This window comes from Haliotis rubra, unplaced genomic scaffold (assembly GCF_003918875.1).
Source record: "Haliotis rubra isolate DU_JTF1 unplaced genomic scaffold, ASM391887v1 Scf11, whole genome shotgun sequence".
Taxonomy (NCBI): domain Eukaryota; kingdom Metazoa; phylum Mollusca; class Gastropoda; order Lepetellida; family Haliotidae; genus Haliotis; species Haliotis rubra.
The window spans coordinates 3752744-3777945 of NW_025765003.1; the positions used below are offsets into that span (position 1 = coordinate 3752744).

At 40.6% G+C, this 25202-nt stretch overlaps 2 protein-coding genes across 3 annotated transcripts; both read left to right on the plus strand.

The window, feature by feature from the left end:
- The first annotated feature begins 12 nt into the window (after positions 1–12).
- LOC124284908 (MTOR-associated protein MEAK7-like) lies at positions 13–17127 on the plus strand. 2 transcript variants are annotated; one of them, XR_006900670.1, is made up of 9 exons: positions 13–209; positions 2293–2514; positions 3810–3945; positions 6009–6157; positions 6488–6791; positions 7607–7725; positions 8870–9067; positions 12937–14504; positions 14598–17127. XR_006900670.1 is itself a non-coding variant. In XM_046721042.1 (8 exons), exons 1-8 carry the CDS (start codon positions 78–80, stop codon positions 13084–13086), a joined length of 1410 nt encoding a protein of 469 aa, XP_046576998.1. In that variant the 5' UTR covers positions 13–77; the 3' UTR covers positions 13087–17127. The 2 variants fall into 2 exon arrangements, 1 of the variants encoding a protein (XP_046576998.1); XM_046721042.1 differs by having other exon boundaries at positions 12937–17127.
- A 1944-nt stretch (positions 17128–19071) lies between these two features.
- LOC124284928 (acyl-coenzyme A diphosphatase FITM2-like) lies at positions 19072–23906 on the plus strand. Its single transcript, XM_046721064.1, has one exon. The coding sequence runs from the start codon at positions 19216–19218 to the stop codon at positions 20185–20187; it is 972 nt and encodes a 323-aa protein (XP_046577020.1). The 5' UTR covers positions 19072–19215; the 3' UTR covers positions 20188–23906.
- Positions 23907–25202: the final 1296 nt, after the last annotated feature.

Here is a 25202-nt window from a genome sequence, read left to right on the forward strand (position 1 = left end):
TGTGAAGGACGTTACCTCACGAGGGAAATATGACAAGCTGACTATACCGTAGTCGTGGAAAAGGCTACAATTAAAAAATGGGGGCTTCCCAAAGTTCAGATAGCGAGGGATCTGATGTTCATTTCACAGATGAAGAGAAGGATATTATTTCCCAAATGTTTACAAAGATATCCCATGGGAAAAAGACAATTTCCAAAGAACAGCTTGAGGTAAATAATGTTGTTTACATCCAAATTTTGGACATACGTACATGACTCATTGATATATTAATTCTCTCTATATATACAATTGTTTGCGATGCAAACCGCCTGTCAGTGGGTGTGTTGTATCAGAGACCATATATCGGTATATGGTCTCTGGTTGTACTATATAATCTATTACGAAATCTATGATCATTTAAACTAAAGTGTTTTAAAGACTTATCATGATTGATTTTTGTGGCATCATTTCTGATACTCTTGAGAGCAGATGCATGTTAGAATGAGGACCACGGTAAAACAATTGCCACAGTATTGCCACCACTCTCATGAGCATACCATGTAGCAACCCAGGATATACAGAACTGAGACAACTGAATTATTTTCATTAGACCAGTAAATATATGTTTTCCCCTGAAATTACTGAAATGTAAGGTTATTTAACACAGCAACTAGTCTGAAATGGGATAGCTGTACTTCATATAAATAAACTCATATTCCAGCCAAGGCCTACATCGAGTTGGCGAGCATACCTTGTTATCATGTACATATAGTTGTTTCACCCCATTTAGTTTTACCTGTGTTGTGGTAGCCAAGGTACTGTAAGTCCCCATGGTTCCTGGTATGGTGATCTACCTTCTAGTGTTGGCGATCTATAGCTTGGTTTTATATTGTATTGTCCAAATAGTGCTATCAGTTACAACTCTCCCTACTGGTTTTTGTTGTAATTGTGATATTCTAGTTGTTTTACTGTCCTTCGTCGACAGGTTTTTATAACGTACATATATTCCATTTCAATGTCAAATGTTCTCATTTCACTTTTTATTGTATAAATTGTTTTCGTCACGATATGGCTGCAATATTGCCGAAGTGACGTTAAATATTAACTCACTCACTCACTCACTCACCTGTGTTGTTTCATCCCAATTCCAAACTAGGTCAATTCATCTCATATTAGGGGTTGTTTCACTCCTAATCAATAGGCAGAAATTCAAGAAGACCCACGAGAAGCTTCTTAACCTGTGGACACAGTGCACAGACAAGGAACTCTCCACAAGTTCATTCCTGTCCAAGGCAGCTACTTGCTATCGTCACTAAAGGACTTCACCTGATCCAACACAGCCAATATGAACTGATATAATTATTCAAACAATTTGAATATGCTGTATCAACACTGTACATAGATGAATACAATATTGAAACAATTTTATAGTTGATAATAATTATAATTATTTGCTGGGATGAAACAACCTCTAAATGGGATGAAACAGCCTAGGGGGGAAACTGTGCTGGGGTGAACGTGTTTGGGGTGAAATAACCAATTACCGTTGTAGGAGACAGTTGAGCTACAGATGAGTCCAACACTCACATCCACACGTTATGAAGCATAGGATTCAGAAATGTAATTATTTAAAATAGCTGCAGAGTATTTGGATACAACCAACCAGGCATATTCCTGAAGGTGCTACTGCATTTAGAATTTTTTATATATTTCTTATTATATGATCTATGTGTAGCGCCAATATCCAGCTTAGCTCAGCTCCTAAAAGGCGCTTTGTTTTTCCCTCGATCATTGGATGTCAATCAATCTCAACGGCACATCATAGTTTTCAATCTCAGCTCCCTGGGGATCATACAACTCTTGCAGCCATTAAGGCACACCAAGTTAATGTGGCTTTCCCATCCTTACGAGGTACCCATTCACAGCTGGGTGAACTGAGACACATAGTCACAGTACTTTGTCCAAGTTTACTGCACGTTGCTGTACCCTCAAGTAGGTGTATCCATGTATTCATGTGGCTACCATCTGGTCATTTACCAATGGAATGTGGGTTCTTTTAAGTGTACAGGGTTGTGTACTGTACACTAGGGGTTGTGACAACACTGAAAGAATCTGCAAATATAGTTGACTCCAGGGTTTTTACTCCCGGTCACAGAAGGGCTCGATCCCAGCACCTTAAACTTGCTGGATCACTAGCCTGGCGCCTTAGATTGCTCGCCCACCACGCCCCCGCAGGAACAATACTTTGTGAAACAGGATTGTGGGAGTCTAGTTAAAGATGGCCTCAAAGGTGTGATTGATTTCTTCTTTCAGTCTTACACAGGTCCTGTCCTAGGACAAGAGATGAGCCACAGTATATTCTGTGTTATGGAGTTGTCAGAAAAACGGCATCAGCCTGATGGTGGCATCAGTCTACAACAGTTCCTGCAGTGTCTGTCCCGTCTGCTGCGAGGCAGCGTGACAGAGAGGTCAACTATCCTTCTGTATCTAGCAACAGGGGGCAAGTCTGAAGCAACACCTCAACAACTAATTAAGGTCAGCACATTTGTTTGATATGGGGACTTTTGGGGGACTTGTACTGATTTTTTTCTGAACCTTTAAGTATTATTATTAGCAATAATTCCTGTGTTTTCTTGTATCTATTTCGGCCATATAATTACTGTCCAGCTGACAGACTGGATTGATACTTCTCATCGTGTCCCAACGTATGCATCATAAGCCCATGATGTTAAGGGGTGGTGGGGTAGCCTAGTGGGTAAAACGTTCACTCGTCATGCCGAAGACCCGGGTTCAATTCCCCACATGGGTACAATGTGTGAAGCCAATTTCTGGTGTCCCCCGCCGTGATGTTGCTGGAATATTGCTAAAAGCGGCGTAAAACCAAGCTCACTCATTCACTCATGATGTCAGCCTCTGGATTGTCTGTCCAGATTATTTACAAACCATCATCTTATACATGGAAAATTTCACTTGCTCATCCTTACCCAACAAACAAACAAAAGCTACTTCCTCAGATGTGTAGGGAATTATATCTATACTCTTTACACTACATTTTTTACACTACGTTTTACTGAAATGATGCAAATTGCTCTTATGATTAAGAGAAATTCTGTGTTAAGTGGGAGAGACAGGAGTCACTTCTGAAATGAAGCTGTGTGAGCATATGGGTATTGGGTATCATCATGAAACTGCAGATATGTAATACTTTGCCTATTTGAGGATGGGTGACAGCTTGTCCAGCCTACCTTAAGGTCATTGCACCATGACAACATTTTCAGTGTAGATGTGTTCTGTATCAAACTGGAGGTGTCACACCTTTGTTCTTGAGTGAAGAAAATTGGAAAGGGAGAGTATTGACTTTGATGGTGTCTTATCAGGATTGAAATACCAGTAACATTTGACATGAATGCTTCATTGAAAAATTGCATTTTTGATTCCTCAAGACAAGCTGTTCTGTCCCATTGGGCATTGAAGTGTATAATATTTTTGTCCATTGTCATTTTCCTGTGTAATTGGGACAATTATCGTTTGTTTCCAGGTAATTTGAACTAGAACGAAATATGAGTAACCGCATGCAACATGGCAATTGGCATTGTATCCCACTTATTTGGATCGATGTTGATGATGTCAGTCATTAGACTGCTTGATCAAGACTTATTTACAGACCACCATCATATAGCCTTGAAATTGTGGGATGCAAACAAACAACTTTTGATGACATTAATAATTATTTCAAGTTCAATAACATTCTCATAAAATGATGATGGACTACTGTATCCTGTGAAGTACTCTGTGTAAAACATTATAATTCATAAACTGTTTTGTTTCAGTGTGTGACTATGCTGATATACAGTTTTGCAAGGATTGCAGAGAAACATGTTGAGTATAAAAGTTGGGTGCTACATCGGAGTGAAGAAGCCTTCTCTCGTCTTGCCCTCTGTCTTTTGGAAGATCTCTTCCATGCAGGTGTGTACCCCATACCTCTTCCGCCATTCTACTGCCCATCTTTAGTCATGTCTTTCCATATTTGTTAATGATTTTTATCCCCGGCATGTAATGTGGGGGGATATAATAGACGCCTCGACAATCTGTCCGTCAGTGCGTAATCAATTGGTTTCCGCGTAATCAATTGGTTTCCGGAGGATAACTCTAAAACCGTTCAATATTTTTCAACAAAAATTATTAGATATATCAAACAGAACCTTCAGTGGTGCCTTTTGCTATTTGCAGATTTTTGACATTTCTATTTTCCTGGTTTTCATGGAAACTAATCAGACTTAGTCTCAAAAAGGAGGGATGGGCCTTGTCTTTGGAGCACAACTTGAAAACCGTTCAATATCTTTCAGCAAAACTTGGCAGATATATGAGGCAGATCCCAAAGTGGTGCATTTTGCTATTTGCAGATTTTCTCGGTTTCCATGGAAATGATTCAGACCTGTTCTCAAAAGGGAGGGATGGGTTTTGTTTCAGGAGCACAACTTGAAAACCATTCCATATCTTTCAACAGAACTTGGCAGATATATCAAACAGAACCTAAAGTGGCACCACTTTACTTTTGCTATTTACACATTTTTGGCATTTATAATTTTTTTTCCATGGAAACGAGTCAGACTTAGTCTCAAAGGGAGGGGTGGGTTTCCGTTTCCGGAGCACAACTCGAAAACCTTTCAACATCTTTCTACTAGACTTGGCAGACATATGAAACAGATCTTGGAGTGGTGCCTTCAATCTGCTATTTGCAGATTTTTGGCATTTACATTATTCATGATTTCCATGGAAACGATTTAGACTTAGTCTAAAAAATATCAAGTTGGACTTTAATTAACTGTCAGATGATTTGATCTTTCAAATATGTAGGGTCCGGGGGGATTTGTCATCTTGTGATGACCCTTGTTTTAGAATTGAGTCTAGGGTGGCCTCTGTTTCTGTCTAGGGTTGTGTCATTTGCTGTCCAGGGTTGCCACAGTTGCTGTGCAGGTTGGCCACTGTTGGTGTCTAGATTTGTGTCAGTTGCTGTCCAGGGTTGCCATGGTTGCTGTCCATGGTGGCCACTGTTGGTGTCTAGGGTTGTGTCAGTTGCTGTCCAGGGTTGCCATGTTGGTGTTCCAGATGTTGTGTCAGTTGCTGTCCAGGGTTGCCATGGTTGCTGTCCATGGTGGCCACTGTTCTAGGGGTGTCTAGGGTTGTGTCAGTTGCTGTCCAGGGTTGCCATGGTTGCTGTCCAGGGTGGCCACTGTTGGTGTCTAGGGTTGTGTCAGTTGCTGTCCAGGGTTGCCATGGTTGCTGTCCGGGGTGGCCACTGTTGGTGTCTAGGGTTGTGTCAGTTGCTGTCCAGGGTTGCCATGGTTGCTGTCCGTGGTGGCCACTGTTGGTGTCTAGGGTTGTGTCAGTTGCTGTCCAGGGTTGCCATGGTTGCTGTCCGTGGTGGCCACTGTTGGTGTCTAGGGTTGTGTCAGTTGCTGTCCAGGGTTGCCATGGTTGCTGTCCATGGTGGCCACTGTTGGTGTCTAGGGTTGTGTCAGTTGCTGTCCAGGGTTGCCATGGTTGCTGTCCATGGTGGCCACTGTTGGTGTCTAGGGTTGTGTCAGTTGTTGTCCAGGGTGGCCACTGTTGGTGTCTAGAGTTGTGTCAGTGGCTGTCCAGGGTTGCCACGGTTGCTGTCTGGGGTTGCCATGGATACTGTTCAGGGTTGCCACTGTTACTTTCGAGAGTTACCATGGTTGCTGTCCAGGGTTGCCATGGTTGCTGTCCAGCGTTGCACGGTTGCATCCCTTGATCATGGCAGCAATGTGACTGTGGGTTGGATTCTTATTAGTCCAAATTCTGTTTCTGGGTTTGTCCGCCCCAGACCCATGTATGTTGGTTTTCCCAAAGCGGTGAACATGAAGACCAGGTTTTCCTCTAACAAGCTGACATCCAGAGACGTAACTGGAACACTGTTTAAACTAGAATTAAACCCAACTCACTGTTGAAGATCATATAAGGCTGGTTTACTCACCAATCATGTTGCAATGTCTTGCTTTACGCAGGTCCTGACAAAGACCGTGGCATGGGAGTTCCCGTGGTACCAGACAACACTACCTTCAATCAGAGTCAGATAGAAGACTGTATTTCAAAATCACAGCTATTTCTCCAGATGTTTGAGCAGATATTCTCAGGATGCTTTCATGTAGTTTCAGTAAGTTTTGTTTCTATCATGTTCTGTACCTGTGAAGATCCGGGTAAGAATTGATCTTCAGCAACCTATGCTTGTTGTAAGAGGCGACAAACAGGATCAGGCTCGTTGACCCGATTATCTGGTCGGGAATTGATTTTTTTACAGACTGACATCGCCATATACCTGGAATATTTCTGAGTGCAGTGTTAAATGCGAAACAAGCAAACAAATCTATCATGTTCTGACTGAAGCGGGTAGCCAGGTACAAGAGATGATTAGTACAATATACACAGATTTATTACCAGAAAACGGTCTGCAGTTATACACAACATGCTTTCATTTGTCACCCAGAAGGATGAAGAAGTAGCCCATCATCTGACCCCACGGGTGCCAGTGGCCGGCTGTATCAACTGGGCCAAGGTCAAGAGCATCCTAGACTTCCCCTCCCTCATCTTCCTCAACTCTGTGCTCCCCCCTGACAAGCAGATGGAGTGGCGCTTCCTCTACTCCAACCTTGTGTTCGGGGACAGCTTCACGCAGCTGGTGCAGAAGATAACAAGGCAGGGGCCCACTGTAGTCATCGTCCGAGACAAGGATGGGAATGTGTTTGGGGGCTATGCAAGTCAGGACTTGGAATTTAACCCCAAGTTTACAGGTCAGTTAAGCTGAATTGGTTTTGAATGTTTTTCCGCTACTTTTATCTATTCCAGTAAGGACATGGGTGGGGAATCCTTGTCCTCACCATAGGAATCGAACCCAAGATTTTATCTTGACAAACATTTATAGATATTAAAGTTTGCAAAGTGTCAAAATGTTTTTTGAGCTTGATATGACTGCAAGATAAGTTTTTCCTGTTCTATTGAAATTCTCCTCCTATTTATTGATAACTGGCAATTTGTTAACAAGGTTATTTAATGTCAAGATCATTTGTACTGACAAGCACAGAGATGCAGTTTCCAATTTGCAAAATCATTGTCTTGGAAATGTTCTGTGAAGGTTGAAAGTTTTATTTTTTTGAGACAAGGCCAGTAAGCTGGTGTTAACCTCATCTCACAAGTCTACAGAGTTTGTACCTAGTCATGACTGAAGAAGGCAAACATATTTACTATGTTCACATGTATTTCAGCTCCAGTTTGTAGAGGGTGGTTGTAGCCTAGTGGTTAAAGCATTCGCCCGGGTTTGATTCCCCACATGGGTACAATGTGTGAAACCCATTTCTGGTGTCCCCGCGATGTGATATTGCTGGAATATTGCTAAAAGCAGCGTAAAACGAGACTCACTCACTCACTCACTCCACTTTGTAGCAAACTTTAAACCTTGAGAATTGGTTTAGAATCATATCATAGCCCTCCAATGATACTGGTAAGTGGGCAATACTATCAATGGATTTTTAGCACAATTTAGTAATCAAGGGAAAGTACACAAGGGTGAATTGTGGACGCTGATTGTGGATTTTTATTCCACATCTAGGTGATGCTCAGTGTGCATTGTTCAGCCTGAAGCCGCACTATGGGGTTTATACTACCACTGGATACAACGACCACTACGTGTACTTCAACAACCACGTCCAGACTCTGCCCAATGGGTTGGTAAGTGGGATGCTGCACTTCGGTACTTAATTGGAATCCATTTAATAATAATAATAATGTCCACTTGTATGGCGCCGTTTCCACACACTAGTGTATGCTCATGGCGCCCCGTGTGTACAGCTAAAAAACTGCAGCAATTGTACAAGTCATTCGTAATATTTCCTGAAAAGATGGGTCTTCAATGAAGATTTGAATAAGTCAAGAGATTTTGCTGTTTTGATGGTTATGGGAAGACTGTTCCACAGTGAAGGAGCAGCATAGCTGAATGATCTGTGACCATAGTTCTTGAGATTGACAGGGGGTGTTGTTAGGAGGAACTGTTGGTGTGATCTCAGCTGTCGTGGTGGTGTGTACACTGAGATGAGTTCAGAGAGGTACTGAGGCGCTAGGTCATGTAGACATTGGAACACAATGGTCAAAATCTTGAATTTGATTCTGGCTTTTTTGTCATTTACAACTGCTTTTATGTTCAGTCTAATAGTCATGAACACAGCGTTCAATGATCTGACTATCTGTCATTGTTATACTATCAGTGGCATATGTGTTCTTTCTATATCAGGTGCAGGCTGTTTCAGAAACATCACCACCATTTACTGTGTGGAATAATTGGAATGTAGCTTCTTTTGTGATCTATATTTGAAAGCATGAGATTTGGGCACTGAAAACATTGTAACTACAATAACATGTCATCAAATGCTGGTTTGATTGATTTTATATTGTTATATGCTCAGTGTTTATTGTAGCATGTAGTATCATCACTGGATTGTCTGGTCCAGGGTTGATTATTTAGAGACAGCTGTCATATTGCTGGGATATTGCAGAGGCCTGCATTAACATCAAAGTATTTCTTGATCTCAAAACAATTTCCATGCTTATTTACCAAACAAATTCAGCTCATAATATCAATCACCGGATTGTCTGGTCCAGACTCCATTATTTACCCAGCTTGAATATTGCTGAGTGTAGCACTACACCCATGTCAACTCATGTTGAGACTAGAAACCATCTGTTTCAAGCAGATAATCTGATTGTATTTTATGTTTGTGGTAGTGGCTTGATTTTGAGAATGATTTAAGATCTGAGAAGATTTTATGTTATTATTAAGACGTGTAGACTGTAGTAATGTATAGCTGTGACTTGTCAGGGTATGGGAGGACAGTTTGACTACTTCGGTCTGTGGATCGACCACACGTTCAACAACGGACACAGCAAGGCTGGGCCGCGATGTACCACGTACGGCAGCCCACAGCTGTCGGGGAAGCCTGACTTTGAGGTGGACGTTATTGAAGTGTGGGCGGTGGGACCGGAGAAGAAGATAGATGATGATGACATCACAGACGAGGTAGGTCAGATGAGCAAGTAGTAAGTAATACCATGTGCTGGTCAAGTATTCTGCTTTTTCCATTGTTGTAGTATCTGGTTTATGGACCTGCACACAAACTGTTGTTCACTGATCTACCTTCTATTGTTGTTATGCTTGTTTCATTGACTAAAGTCTAACATTTTTTTTATCTGGTCCTCACACAAACTGTGGTTTTACCAGCACACACATATATAGTTCTCACACAGACTTCCTCCCAAGTGTTGTTCCACTAACCCCCACCCAACTCTTGTTCCACTGACCCCCACCCAACTCATGTTCCACTGACCTCCACCCAACTCTTGTTCCATAGACCTCCTCCACCCAACTCTTCTTGTTCCACTGACCTCCTCCACCTAACTCTTGTTCCACTGACCTCCACCCAACTCTTGTTCCACTGACCTCCACCCAACTCTTGTTCCACAGACCTCCACCCAACTCTTGTTCCACTGACCTCCACCCAACTCTTGTTCCACTGACCTCCACCAAACTCTTGTTCCACTGACCTCCACCCAACTCTTGTTCCACTGACCTCCACCCAACTCTTGTTCCACTGACCTCCACCCAACTCATGTTCCACTGACCTCCACCCAACTCTTGTTCCACTGACCTCCACCCAACTCTTGTTCCACTGACCTCCACCCAACTCATGTTCCACTGACCTCCACCCAACTCTTGTTCCATAGACCCGACTCTTGTTCCACTGACCCCCACTCAACTGTTGTTCCACTGACCTCCACCCAACTGTTGTTCCACTTACCTCCACCCAACTCTTGTTCCACTGACCTCCACCCAACTCTTGTTCCACTGGACCCTCACCCAACTCATGTTCCACTGGACTCCTCCACCCAACTCTTGTTCCATGACCTTGACTCTTGTTCCACTGGGACCCCCTACCAACTGTTGTTCCACTGACCTCCACCCAACTGTTGTTCCACTTACCTCCACCCAACCTCGTTCCACTGGACCCCCACTCCAACTCTTGCCTCCACTGGACTCTCCACCCAACTCTTGTTCCATGACTCTTGGTCCACTGACCTCCTCCTGACTCTTGGTCCACTGACTCCCTCCACCCAACTCCTTTGTTCCACTGACTTTCCTACCCAAACTGTTGTTCCACTGATGGCCTCCACTCCAACTCTTGCTCCATAGGACCTGACTCTTTTGGTTCCACTGACCTCCACCCAACTCTTGTTTGACTCCTTACCCTCCTACCCTTTCTTGTTCCACTGACTCTCCACCCAAACTGTTGTTCCACTGACCTCCACTCCAACTCTTGTTCCATAGACCCACTCTTGGTCCACTGACCTCCACCCAACTCCTTGGTCCACTGACCTCCACCTCAAACTCTTTGTTCCACCTGTACCTCCACCCAACTCTTCTGTTCCATAGACCTCCCACTCAACTTGGTCCACTGGACTTCCACCCAACTCTTGGTCCACTGACCTCCTAAACTCTTGTTCTTTGTTCCACTGACCCCCACTCTCAACTGCTGTTCCACTGACCTCCACCCAACTCTTGTTCCACTGACCATCTCCACCCAACTCTTGTTCCACTGACATCCACCCAACTCATGTTCCCACTGACCTCCACCCAACTCATGTTCCACTGGACTCCCCACCCAACCTGCTATGTTCCACTGGACCTTTACCCAACTCTTGTTCCATAGGACCCGACTCTTGGTCCACTGACCTCTACCCAACTCTTGTTCCACTGACCTCCTCCCAACTCTTGGTCCACTGACTCCACCCAACTCATGTTCCACTGACCTCCACCCAACTCATGTTCCACTGACTCCTCCCCCACTCTTGGTCCACTGGACTCCTTACCCAACTCTTGTTCCATGACTCCCCTACCCAACTGTTGTTCCACTTACCTCCACCCAACTCTTGTTCCATAGACCCTACCCAACTCTTTTGTTCCATATGACTCCACTGACTGACCTCCACCCAACTCATGTTCCACTGGACTCCTCCACCCAACTCTCTTTGGTCCACTGACTCCTCCACCCAACTCTTTGTTCCACTTACTCCACCCAACTCTTGTTCCACTGACTCTCCACCCAACTGTTGTTCCACTGGACTCCCTCCACCCAACTCATGTTCCACTTACTCCTCCACCCAACTCTTGTTCCATAGGGACCCCACTCTTGGTCCATACTCCACCAACTGACTTCCACCCAACTCTTGGTCCACTGACCTCCACCTCCAAACTCTTCTTGTTCCACTGGACCTCCACCCAACTCTTGTTCCACTAGACTCCAACTCTTTGTTCCACTGGACCTCACCCAACTGTTGTTCCACTGACCTTCACCCAACTCTTGTTCCACTGGATTCTCCACCCAACTCTTGTTCCACTGACCTCCACCCAACTCATGTTCCACTGGACCTCCACCCAACTCTTGTTCCACTGACTCCACCCAACTCATGTTCCACTGACCTCCACCCAACTCTTGTTCCACTGACCTCCACCCAACTGTTGTTCCACTGGACTTCCCCACCCAACTCTCCATGTTCCACTGACTGGACTCCACTCCAACTCTTGTTCCACTGACCTCCACCCAACTCTTGTTCCACTGACCTCCACCCAACTCATGTTCCACTGACCTCCACCCAACTCATGTTCCACTGACTCTTTGGTCCACTGACTCCCACCCAACTCTTGTTCCACTGACTCTCCACCCAACTCTTGTTCCACTGACCTCCACCCAACTCTCTTGTTCCACTGACTCCTCTACCCAACTCTTGTTCCATAGACCCCCACCCAACTGTTGTTCCACTTACCTCCACCCAACTCTTGTTCCATAGACCCAACTCTTGGTCCACTGACCTCCACCCAACTCTTGTTCCACTGACCTCCACCCAACTCTTGTTCCACTGACCTCCACCCAACTCTTGTTCCACTGACCTCCACCCAACTCTTGTTCCACTGACCTCCACCCAACTCTTGTTCCACTGACCTCCACCCAACTCATGTTCCACTTACCTCCACCCAACTCTTGTTCCATAGACCCGACTCTTGGTCCACTGACCTCCACCCAACTCTTGGTCCACTGACCTCCACCCAACTCTTGTTCCACTGACCTCCACCCAACTCTTGTTCCATAGACCCAACTCTTGTTCCACTGACCCCCACCCAACTCTTGTTCCACTGACCTCCACCCAACTCTTGTTCCACTCATCTCCACCCAACTCTTGTTCCACTGACCTCCACCCAACTCATGTTCCACTGACCTCCACCCAACTCATGTTCCACTGACCTCCACCCAACTCATGTTCCACTGACCTCCACCCAACTCTTGTTCCACTGACCTCCACCCAACTCTTGTTCCACTGACCTCCACCCAACTCTTGTTCCATAGACCTCCTCCCGACTCTTGGTCCACTGACCTCTACCCAACTCTTGTTCCACTGACCTCCTCCCGACTCTTGGTCCACTGACCTCCTACCCAACTCATGTTCCACTGACCTCCACCCAACTCATGTGTTCCACCTCCCTCCCAACTCTTGGTCCACTGGACTCCTCCTACCCAACTCTTGTTCCACTGACCTCCACCCAACTCTTGTTCCACTGACCTCCACCCAACTCTTGTTCCACTGACCTCCACCCAACTCTTGTTCCATAGACCCCCACCCAACTGTTGTTCCACTTACCTCCACCCAACTCTTGTTCCATAGACCCCACTCTTGGTCCACTGACCTCCACCCAACTGTTGTTCCACTGACCTCCACCCAACTCTTGTTCCACTGACCTCCACCCAACTCTTGTTCCATAGACCTCCACCCAACTCTTGTTCCACTGACCTCCACCAAACTCTTGTTCCACTGACCTCCACCAAACTGTTGTTTCAGTCAAGAAAGAAGAAGAGCATCCTGGATAAGGACCCCGAGGCTCAGGCCATGTTGACGCTGATCGGGAAGGGGCCTGTCAGCGAGGGTCTGCGAGAGGAAGATGACACAGCAGGCAATCCAGAACACAGCAAAGTCGTGTCGCTGTTCTAGAGGGAATTACTAATATGGAGGGCTGTAAGGGGCTGACAATTATTCCTTTCTAGATATCCCGAAAATTAATTTGTGGGTCTATAAAACTCTTTGGCTCATCATTTCAGAGAACAAAATTGTTATGAATACACAATGCCATATAGAAAGTGGTCAATTGTAAAACAACATGTAATCCCAAGTATAATGTGTAACAAATTTGTTAGGAAGTGCTGACTGAAACCGTATTCTCTTCATAATAAACAAAAGTCTTTCCCCTTCTCCCTCTAAAGTAATATGGTAGTATGGTAATATGGTTACTTGTGCAATGTGTACAGGCTGTGACCACATAGGTACATGTGAGGATGAAATGTATTCAGTGTTCATTCAGGATGTAGTGTGCTCCGCTTCATACCACTCCCTTGTTTCCATAGTGACAACACACTGGATTATGTGGTTCTTACATATCCTAATACTGGTATCATTAACTGTTGATACACAATGATACATTGCAGTATTGTTTGGAGTGAACATTCATGGGTCAGTTAGTATCATTTGTATGTATCAAGCACAGAACCCTTTAGGATTTATGGTTCTGTCAGAGTGATTATCAGGCTGTGAAGATGTGAAAAACACCCTCAATCTAGATTTCGTTTTCCACATTCCTGGAAGTTATTTTCAACAAATATGTAAACCAAATAATGTGAAGATAGAAAGATATGATAGATGATAATTATAACACAGATTTTTTTGTCTAAAAACAACTTTGATAAGACTTAGATAAACTAATACAATAAAATATGGTTATGACAAACTTAAAGGGACCACTAGTTGTTTGTTAGTTTGTAATAACGGTATTTTGTTATGCACATTTCAACTAAGATCTACAGCAAATGGCTGGGCAAGTGGCATTATGGTGATGTTTGGCTGCTCGGGGTATTAGTGGAGATGTGCATAGTGGTGTTATCATCTCATGTTATCATAGACCAGGTATAGTTGTAAGAAAATGTTATCAATTAGATTCACATTACGATATCAATGATAGAGTAGACAACTCTGTAGATACTGACATGAAATAGTGTGTGAGTGTATCTTTGTTAGAGTTTCTTGACGACCAGCATTGTACTCCTCAGTATAACATCCCAACTTTGTATAAAGTAAACAGCTGTCATCATGTTTCTTCTTGGTTTCCTGACTAGTTTGTGATAGTGTGTATATAGTGTATATAATCACAGCATCGCTTATGTCATATAATGTGTATAATGGTTCAAGATTATGAATATGAACAAATCTTGTTCCACTAACCTCAACCCAACTTTTGTTCCACTGACCTCCACCCAACTCTTGTTTATAAGAATTCAAGATTATGAATATGAGCATGTTAGCTTTACTTTTAAAAACCTGTTGTTTTGTATGATACTAGAGTGATGTGGAAGGTTGCTGTGTGTAGATGGTGTCCAGCTGTCCTGGAGAGATGAGCTTTGGGATGACAGTGTAATTGCATTTGTTCCAATATCATCCTAACTGGATAAAAGGTTCGCTATTTGTCTGTCATTTCACAGTGGAAGCCTTTACAAAGGCCCAGACCATGTGTGCAGGGGTATTTGTTGTCAAATGTTATGTTTGTTAAACTATCTAAATGTGCAGACTATAGACGGATAAATATATTGAATAAGATTTCAAGTGATTTGATTGGCTAATCAAGATCTTTTTGTGTGTGTATCTTTCTGTTAACTGAAACAAAATGGAGCCACACTTGATAACAGACTGGTGTTTCCTCATTGGCTCATAATGGAATAGGCATGGCTTGTGTTGTAATATTGTGCTGAATCAGTAGAATAGTGTATGTGAAATTATTACTGTTGACATGTTTATTAATAACAACTGCATTCAGTATGCATTTGCATAAATAGTAAAATCAAAGCATGGATTTACACTGTATACACACTTGTTTTTACCATCATAAAAACATTGAAATTAATTCTTAACTAAACAACTCTGTGTATGCTATATTGTTTAGATCAATAAATACATCATTCTGATTATGTAGATTGATTTCAAAACTGATAACTACCTATTCCCTAGTGTGCACACTTACGTTCCTAACTTGATCAATGGAAAAAACATGGCTGAAATCCATTCCAAAATGGCTGCTAGCCTAATACACTGTGATTGTTGTCTTGCATGATGGTTGTAGTTATGTGAAACTTTGTACCGGAGTGGTGAATAACTGAATCAGGCCACACTCTTTACAAATGCCGGATGTTATTATGTTGAGATTTATTAGTAACCTATTATCTTGGTTATGTTAAAATAAGAATACCTAATTTTCAGTATTCTTAATTTTTTGTTCTCAGGTGTATTGTGGGGTGCAGTTGAATTATTAAGAAAAATAAATTATTATTATGTTTATTGTACAGGTTGTTTACTACTTTTTACATTTTCCCTCTTTGTAGAGAAGGATTTGTGATAGATTAATTATGACTATGTAGGCTATATATAGAATACATTACTGGTACCTGTAATTAATTATTTTTCAAAAGTTAATTTACATGGGTTTTTTTACGTTTCTATTGATGTCATCAAAGATAGAACAGTCAGACATTAGAATTGAATTAAGCTGATAGAAGATTTTTTTTAAATCATCAAACAAACAAAATCCTACATATTACTTCTGTAAATTTTGATTATAGTTATGTGTGATGGAATCAATGAATGGATCAAGTGTATATTTATTTTGGTAAGTGTGAATGGGTTTTGATTAGCACTATCTGCAGAATGATGTGTGTGATATAGCATGATGTGTAGGAAATCCTAAAGTGATACAGGTCTTGAATATATACCACTTTTTCAAAACTTACCACCATCCTGACAAACCCAGAAACATAATCCGGTCCCACCAGGGTTTTACCATGAATCATAAGGTGTCGGTGCACCTAAGGGACACAACTCTGCAAAGTGAATTTAGGCACTTTTGGAGACTACATCAACGGGTTCTCTGTTTTAAATAATTTAGGGAATAATTTCTGAATGTGATGAAACACATTTAGTTCATGCCTGATTCAAGTCCCAAACCAAAACAATTTAGCTCCGAACAGTGAGGCTGACAATGCACATACTACCAGGGAGAATAGAAGATTATCCCTAGTACTACACAGAGTAACTGCCTTCAGCCTTGTTTTTTTTTATGAACAGCAAATTAACCATAGCTTGCTGATTCAACTTAAGGATTAGTTACTGAATAAAAATTGACTGCAAAATTAGATTGTAAGCCAGTGTTTATCAAAATTATCAGAGTATCAAAATTTATTAGACTGGGATATTTACAGGCTGTCATGGAATATTGCCATGTGTAGCATTAAACAATGAAAAACAGACTTGTATCATGCTCAACGATATAGTTATGTATGATAATTGAACACACAGAAACAGCTCCTTTAAACACATTGACTGGAGGCATTCTCTGTTACCCAGTGTATTTCATTTCCTTTCTATAGTGAGAAACATCATGGATCTGCAGCTCCATTGTACAGATGACAGCAATCATTACTCCTCTCTGGACGGACATGTAGTATCAAAAATGAACAAATTTTACAGAAAAGCACTTCCTGAATTATATTCATAAATTATTATAAAAGAGCTCAGAGACTTTCTTCATTTTCAGAACTGAATCTGTGGTAATCAAGACTTGACACATATTCTAGACTTGCATTGGCTGTATTTGGTATATTTATTGCAGGGTCTGTATGACAGACTATCCTGTCTCTAGCATAGCAGACAATTTCTCTTTGTGGTGATAATAATTTGTTTGTTTGGCTCAAACTAAACATGTAGTAACGAATGAGTTCAGAGTATATATCATAACAGAATGGAGATAGAATGAACGGTGAGTAGGTCTTATGCTTAGTACATGCACATGGCAAACTGTTTTGTGCAAGTTGCACATGGTGATTTGTGCATATTTCGTGCATATTTTAAGAAGGTACACCTGTATGTGTTATGATCAATTAAGAATGTTTCATGTAATACACAAGCCAGAAAGATTGAAATAAAGAATCACATGTATCCTTTGTGTCTGTTTTGTGTTTTCGAAAGATGATGTCCGACATTAACAAATCAACAAATTGAAGAGAAAAAAATGGACTGGTGATGATGATGATGATGATGATGATGATGATGATGATGATGATGATGATGATGATGACGACGACGACGATGATGACAAAGATGATGATGATTTCAAATCCATACCAGAAAAAGACATTTGTATCTAGCATTGCAATCCAGCAATATGGCAGCGGTCTGTAAATAATCGAGTCTGGAACAGACAATCATGTGATCAACATCATGAGCATTTAATTATGCATGAGGTTCAGTGGTAGCCCAGTTACTTACTGTGTATAACTCATGCTCCCTACTGTCTTCCCCTGTAGGTATTCCAGGTCCCAAGCAACCTGTGCTTGTCGTAAGTGGTGACCCCCATGACTCACATGGTCAGACTTGGTGACTAGGTTGACAGCCTGTCATCGTACCCCACAACATGGATCCCTTTGTTCACAATATTGATCACGAGATTGTCTGGTGCAGACTTCACTCTTTACAGGCTGCGGTCATATATTGCAGGACATTAAAGAAACAAACAACATACATACTGTCTTGCTGTGGGTCATTGTTGAAAATGTTCATCAAACGCGTGATGGCACAAACCTAGTAATATATATGGCTTGACTTACACAGGGTCTTGTGGGCCATGGTCTGTGTCCCGTGGTTTTTACCAAGGCAGTAAAGATTTTCATCCAAAAACCAAAACACAGTCTATGTGAGAGAAACCCTTTCTTTCCTTAAAATTTTCCAACCCTGATTTTGTATTTTAAAAAACTAACCCTTATCTTCCCACAGCCCCAGTGTTAAGAACACCCAATCACAAGATCATGTACATAAACTCTATGATATAATCCCTATCTTCCCACATTGAATATGTTGAGAACACCCCATCACAAGATCATGTATAGTCTGTTTGCAATGAAAACGTACCGATGAATTTCACTTTAAACAAAAAAGTAAATCAAATAAAATGAAATTAAGATTGCGAATCCTCTTAATTTTACCTTGCCAATTGAACATTTAAATCTCAGAATTTTATTCAACATAGAATAAAAGTTGTTTAACAAACGATCATAGTTTCAATTCGCTATTATTGGTTTGTATTACAAGGGGGTAAGCACAGTAGTTGGAACAGTGAAACAAATGTATGTGTGGTATGTAATGAGTGTTATCTTCGACCAAACCTACATGTTCTCGGTATTTCATTTAATGTGCATACCCCCTTGATATGAGGATTCACAATTTTAATTTCACTTTATTCGATTTACTTTTTTGTTTAAAGTGAAATTCATCGTTTTCACTGCAAACAGACTATACACATACTCTATGATATAATCCCTATCTTCCCACATTGAATATGTTGAAAACACCCAATCACAAGATCTATGCTATAACTGTTATCTTCCCACATCGAACTGGTTGTGTAACACTTGTTTTGTTGTTTTAAATAATCTAGATTGGTTTTGATATTACAACATATATCCATTCAACAGTCATGATACAGGACTGCTCTGACTGATAACATGTCAGAGAGAGAATTGCATTAGACCCATAATCATTACATAATTACTCCCCTGTGGTTAAATGGGTCAGATTAGTCTAATGTACTTGTAGTGTTGTATTTCAAATTACTTTTGACCACCTGTGAAGACCAAACTAATGGAAATAGGAAATACTTATGCATTTATTCCATTGTTAATGAGACTGAATGGAACAATTATTGTTTGTTGACTGAAGTTATCAAAGCACCCTTTCTTTGTCTACCACACACTTTTTATGTATATCTGTGCAGCAATAAATGATCGCCCAACTGAAGTTAAAAACTTGTTATAGACATCAGGATGTTGAACTGATCCCCACTACTTACATATTAAACAATTTAGGGAAATATACATGAAGGAAGTCTTAGTCTTGGTAAAGAATAAATACATTTTCTAAAGGCAGTCTGAAGCTTTCAAACATATTTACTCGAGGTCTGCAAGTAACATGAATTCAGCAACTGTTACCTCCCTTTGCAATTAACAGTTTCCGGGTCAAATCGAAAGCAAGATGGCAGCGGAAGGGGGCACACGTGAAGGGAACTCGGGTTTTACCCGACGTCATTTCGAATACGTTCACTCTACGAGACGACCCGATCGAAAAACGATGACAGGAAAGAAACCCATACCAGAACCAACACATGTTGGTCACTTCGCGGTAATGCTTGTCATGAAAATTTGCCGAGCCGTGCTGCTGATAGACACGTCAGTGAAGATTGGTGTTTATCTCATCGGGGTAATGGTCGGATCTGTCCTGTGCGATTTGTTTGCATTCCCCAGATCATTCTTTTCTAACAGAAGAAACTTCTTCAATATCTTTTTCGTCAAGATGGGATGGGGATGGACCTTCTCGCTTCTTCTCGTATTCATTTTCCTGACGAGTTCTGTGTACTGTTGTGGACGATGGAATGAAGTCAAACGACACATTATGCGGCTTGGTGTTGGAACCTTCTGGTGGTACCTCTGCACGAAATCTTTTGAGGTGATCGACAGCACTGTCGGCCAATGTACCAAGCCTGAAATAAACAGTAAAATCGAGTGTCTTCGATCAGGAAGAGAATGGATTGGATTAGATATATCTGGACATGTTTTTCTTTTGATACACTGTTTGTTGACTATATCTGAAGAAGTTAAGGTGTTCAAGAACTGGAGGAAGATCGGAGAATTGCTATATGATGACGAACTGAAGGATAAAAGGAAAGTAACAGATGAAGATATATCAAGAGGAAGATTTTCACTAAAATCTCACACTCCAATTATTAAAGCAGTTATTGCTGGTCTCGCACTTATTGTTATATTGTGGGAATTTATGTTGTTAGTGAGTGTTATTTATAGATTCCACACACTTCCTCAGAAGATTGTTGCAGCATTCATCGCTGTTTTATGTTGGTTTGTAAGCTACAGAATATTGTTTAGGAGTAAAATTCCTTGGCTGCCACCTCAACCAGGAGATTCGTCCCTGAGTTACATGAAACTTGTTTAATGTGAAACAGGAGTCATGGTATCCAGAAAAAATTACATATACATTATTCCATATTTATACTATCAACACTTACCATTCTTACAACATGTTAAAATGTCTTTTTCTACATCAATGCAAAATGGTGTGAGATTCGTTCATCTTAGCCAATACCAGTTGTGTGCATGATTTTTTGCTACACGAAGTAATTATGTTTATTTTATAGAAGTGAGTGATGTTTAAACACAGATATTACACACATGATATTATTTTGGGGACTTCCATCAATTTCCTCAGATTGCCAATATTATTTCCTCAGGCACCATTTTGCAAGTTGCTTTGTCATCTTGACCAAACAAATCCTTACCTACAATGCTAGAAGTTGTGTTCCAGGAAGATTATGTTTTCGATTCACATATTGTGCACACACCTTTAGAAGTTTATGTTGCTTATGTATTATAGTAGTGCAACATACCTGAACATGATGAAATACAGGGAAATATTACACCATGTTTTCACCATGTTCATATTGTGTGATGTTTATTTATATATTAATTTATATATGCTTTATATAGGTTTCATTGATTGTAGATGTATCATGATAATTGAGGGGCGTCTTTCATTTATTTACAATGTTTACATCAATAATATGATGGTAATTATTATTATCATATCATTAACAAAGATGTAAATTAGCGAAGCCTTTTCACTCTTAATCATTGCAACTCTCAAGTGTTTTTCTAGTAGAGGCAATGTGAGCATTTTGGTGTTAAGGAGTTTAAACATGTTGAACAATGTGAGCCATGCAGGTGTAGATATTCACTACCAATCTCTGTTTACTTTGGATACTAGTTTAAACATTGTAGCCTCCCACTCAGTTAATGAGGGTGTGTCAAGCTGGACTGGTGACTCATGTACTGATGTACTCATCACTGAACATCAGGCTGACACAGTTAGGTTTATATAGCATGATTGTACATGTTGTATGGTACATACAAACATGGCAAAAGAGTGCATTTGATTGCCTATGCCACTCAACATTCATTCAACATCTCATGTGTTCATTGTGTGTGGTATCAGTACATTTGGGATTTTCTTATTTATTGTTGGCAATGGTCTTGGTAATAACTGAATGTTAAAGCAAAAAGATTTTCCTATTTAAGCCCATTCAAAATAGTAGAGGTAGTTTGGTTTTAGATTTTGCTTAACACTTTTTCTTTTTGTTTTGAAAAATAGTAACTGTCTTCATCTGCTTAATTGAGATAATGACTTGTTTATGTTGAGCTGAAAATTATTTATGCCAGAGGAATATAAATTGGAAAATTCTCGATTGATAAATGCTGCGGTTAACAGAAGAAAAACGAGAAAAGGTTTATGTTTGTTAAAACTGGTCAGAAAAGCTGAAACGTTACACATTTTGTTGGGTGCCCATGGTCTCAAGTTTGCAACTTTGGTTGATGAAGATCAGTTGGACAGTTTTATGTTGTGTAGTTGAGTAGTAGTTTCCTGTTTTAAATGTTCTCGGAATAGTTGTAAAAAATTATAATGTGATATATTGCTAATTATTGTACTATTAATGAACAGATTTTATGTTACTATTATTTAAATCATAAATGTATGAATCATCCTAGTCATTTTAACTCTTGATGTGAATGGAATGAAGTAATGTGAATGCAGATGGATGGTCAACCTGATGCTGAAACTTGCCTGTGTTTGCTGTTTGATAATTCCTTGCATCATTATTATCTTATATATTTCATATTGTATTAAGTTGTTAATACTTGTAATGTCATGGAATAATTCTGTCAGTACATAAACTTGGAGTAAATGGACAGATTATCAGATAATGGAATGTAAATGGACAGATTATCAGATAATGGAATATGAGTGTGATATAAAATGATAATGAGTTAGTATAATAATATATCACACAATGTAGTTGTTAACATAGTCTGTGATACAGACCCTGAAGCAGACATATCCAAGAAAGCCCATGCAAGTCTAGAAAATGGGCCCAGTCTGGATTTCCAGTTTCTGAACATGAAGCAAGTCTCAGGGCTCCTTTTCATTATATATTTTTTTTTTTTTTTACTTTTTTTTTCTTTCTATAAAATATGTTGATTTCAGAGACAAGGTGTTAGTCTAGTGTTAACATTACCATGACTTCTGTGTTCATCCCCCTTATATTGCCGCTGGAATGTTGCTGAGTGCGGCGTGAAACTAAACTCACTCACTCACTTATGTTGTCGACTCTCCAACAAGCATCCCTCTCAGAAGTCTGGGTAGGGTAAGGAGGGAGATTCATGCACTTCATGCAGTTTGGTTAAGTACTGGTATAAAGTTTGCCTCTCACATTCTAACAGGATTGTTTTGTTCGAATCAGACATGGTCCAGTCAAGTGTAATGTCTATTTTAGTTTTAAACACATGATAACCAACATGGTCAAAGCAATGTATAACATTAGCAAAAAGTTTATTTGAATGTAATATGTAACTGGTAGTAGGCTTTGAGCCAAAGAAACTACAGAGGTACAATGATGGCATTTAGATTTGCTTCCGGTGTCTGACTGTTTTTTGGTACAAAACCAGAAATGTGGTGCTTTCGTGTGGATTGGTTATTTGTTTTTCATGTGTCAATGTCTGAGCACAATCACTATTTGTTTTTTTCAAGGCATTTCGTGCTATAAATGACAGAATACCTGGATGCAGATTACATAGTTTATACTTTTTAAAGAAAATGTTCTGTGCAATGAACTTTGTCATGTTTTACTAAAACAGTGTCCCCAAAAATAGAAACACATTCAGATTACGTGTTCTGCAATCACATGACGTATCTTACATGTCTGTAGATTTTCAAAATAGAATCGTTATCTCGTGTACTTCTTACTGCTGTAAGCTGTGTAATATGTACATTACTTAAAAGTTAAAAGAACACCTGAAGTTTTTGTAGGACCGAAGTCTGTCAATCATTTCCGTGACCGATTTACTGCTGTCTTATGAAAAAATCGGGTGTTTGTTGACTCCTTAACCTTGTTCCTGTAGTATATATGTATGTATCCAGGGTTTACCGTGGCTCACAAACATGGGAGTCCCTGAGACTCACAATTATTAGTTCTAAGGGTCCTTACAGACAACATGAGATTCCTGTGAAGGAATGGTGTAGAGTACTGTACATTTTGATGATTTCTTTAGAGCCTGGAATGAATCCTTGATCATGTGGACTGATGGGTGAAATGATGCACGTAACTGCTCTGAAATAAACAACCAAACACTTAGCAAAGTCATGGATGTGTTGTGAATACAGTGAATAATATTTTGCGTCTCGCTAGATGCAGTGAATTCTTTTTGTGTCCATTCTCTACATTTGTACGTACTGGATGCATATTTGTGTGTCGCGTAAAACCCTCTGTATATGTAACATCACTGGACTTTCAAGAAAAGATGCTGAGACTTGCCTGACTCTTTCAATTTGAAACAGTTGTCTGGGGACACTGCTGAAGTAGGTGGGCTGTTTTCATTGGTTTGCTTTAGAACAGTGAAGTTTCATTTATGTGGGTTTACCGTTCGATTTTACCAGGTCCTGTTAAACATGTTTCATGATGATTGAAACTGATTTTGTGAAACTAGTGGGTTACTTTTAACAAGGTTGCTTCAGTTGTTTGGTGTTCCTTCAGCTACTTCCCTTTACAAAGTTCCACGTGCAATGATTGATTTAATCCCTTTGAAATAAAACCAAAGTTGTGACATGTTGTTTTTTTAGTTCTTAATGCCTCCGTGAAGATCCGGATCGTATCCCAATTGCATAGATCGATGCTCATGATGTTGATCACTGGTTTTTCTGGTCCTGACTCGATTATTTACAGTCCGCCTCCATATAGCTGGAATATTGCTGCGTGCGGCGTAAAACTAAACTCACTAGTTCTTAATGCCATGATCACTGTGGTGCCATCTGCTGGGTCAGCAAATGAAGTTTTTGATTCACTAAATTCTGAGTCTTGATTCACTAAATTCTGAGTCTCCAAAATGAATGGTCCACCTAACTAACTTTTCCCACCCCTTTCCCCAAAACCATTGGGGTAGAGGTGGTCAGTTTAAAGTATTGCAATTCGAACACTCTGCATGGCAGATACCTATGATGCAGTTTCCAATCCTTTTTTTAACCCTGGTCAGAAGTTTTTGTTTGTTAGCACCACCATAGGTAACCATGGTAACATGTATGTAAGATGCTGTGTGGAAGAAATGTGTTTGTGTGTACAGTGTATGTAAGCTAGAAGACTGCATCATTTGAATCCTTTGTTGGAGTGGTCAAGGGGTGAAGAGCTGTGCGACCAACAGCATGGGGTGGTCAGGTTTGCTGACTTGTTTCAAGCGTGTCATTGTATCCTAATTGCAAACGCTGATGCTCATGATGTCAATCACTGGATTGTCCAATATTATTTCCTGTTACACTGGGATTTTACATACAAAGCCCATCATGCGCAAACCATTCCCTATTTCACACTATAAGCTTTCAAATAAGAAAAAACCCTTTGTTACTGGTCACATGGTATGTAGGATGAGGTGGTTACAGATAGTTCAAGTAAGTAACAAGTAAATCCATTTCAAATATTTTTATTTAGGCAGCTTTAGATTCACTTACATGTGAGCTGACATTGACATTTGCTGTGGATGTTCTCTGCCTAAATCTTTGAGGTCAAGGGCAGGTACAGGTCACAATTACAGCTTTTCTGAGCCAACAACAAAGGAAATGTGGCAAAGATGATTGTCAGACTGCATGAAACTTGTAAGCAAGGATCAAACCCCAAATGGCTCACCACAGAGTCCCATTCTGTCCAGAGAACTTCATCTCAAGTTTTCCTGATCTTCAAAATGGTAACCATGGTAAAATAGTCAGTTTTACAAATGGTTTCAGTGTACAAATCTACAACATGGACAAGACACGGTTGTGTAAAGTTTATACCAGGTGCAGTTTTAACTATGCCATTGACTCAGACTGAGATTTGCTAGTTAACGCTAAGACAACAGTTTACATCAGTTGCA

Coding starts and splice junctions, on each gene's coding strand:
- LOC124284908 (XM_046721042.1), top strand. CDS start 78: ATGGGGGCTTCCCAAAGTTCAGATAGCGAGGGATCTGATGTTCATTTC. Junction 2,515..3,809: donor CACCTCAACAACTAATTAAG/GTCAGCACATTT, acceptor GTTTTGTTTCAG/TGTGTGACTATGCTGATATA. Junction 7,726..8,869: donor AGACTCTGCCCAATGGGTTG/GTAAGTGGGATG, acceptor GTGACTTGTCAG/GGTATGGGAGGACAGTTTGA.
- LOC124284928 (XM_046721064.1), top strand. CDS start 19,216: ATGGCAGCGGAAGGGGGCACACGTGAAGGGAACTCGGGTTTTACCCGA.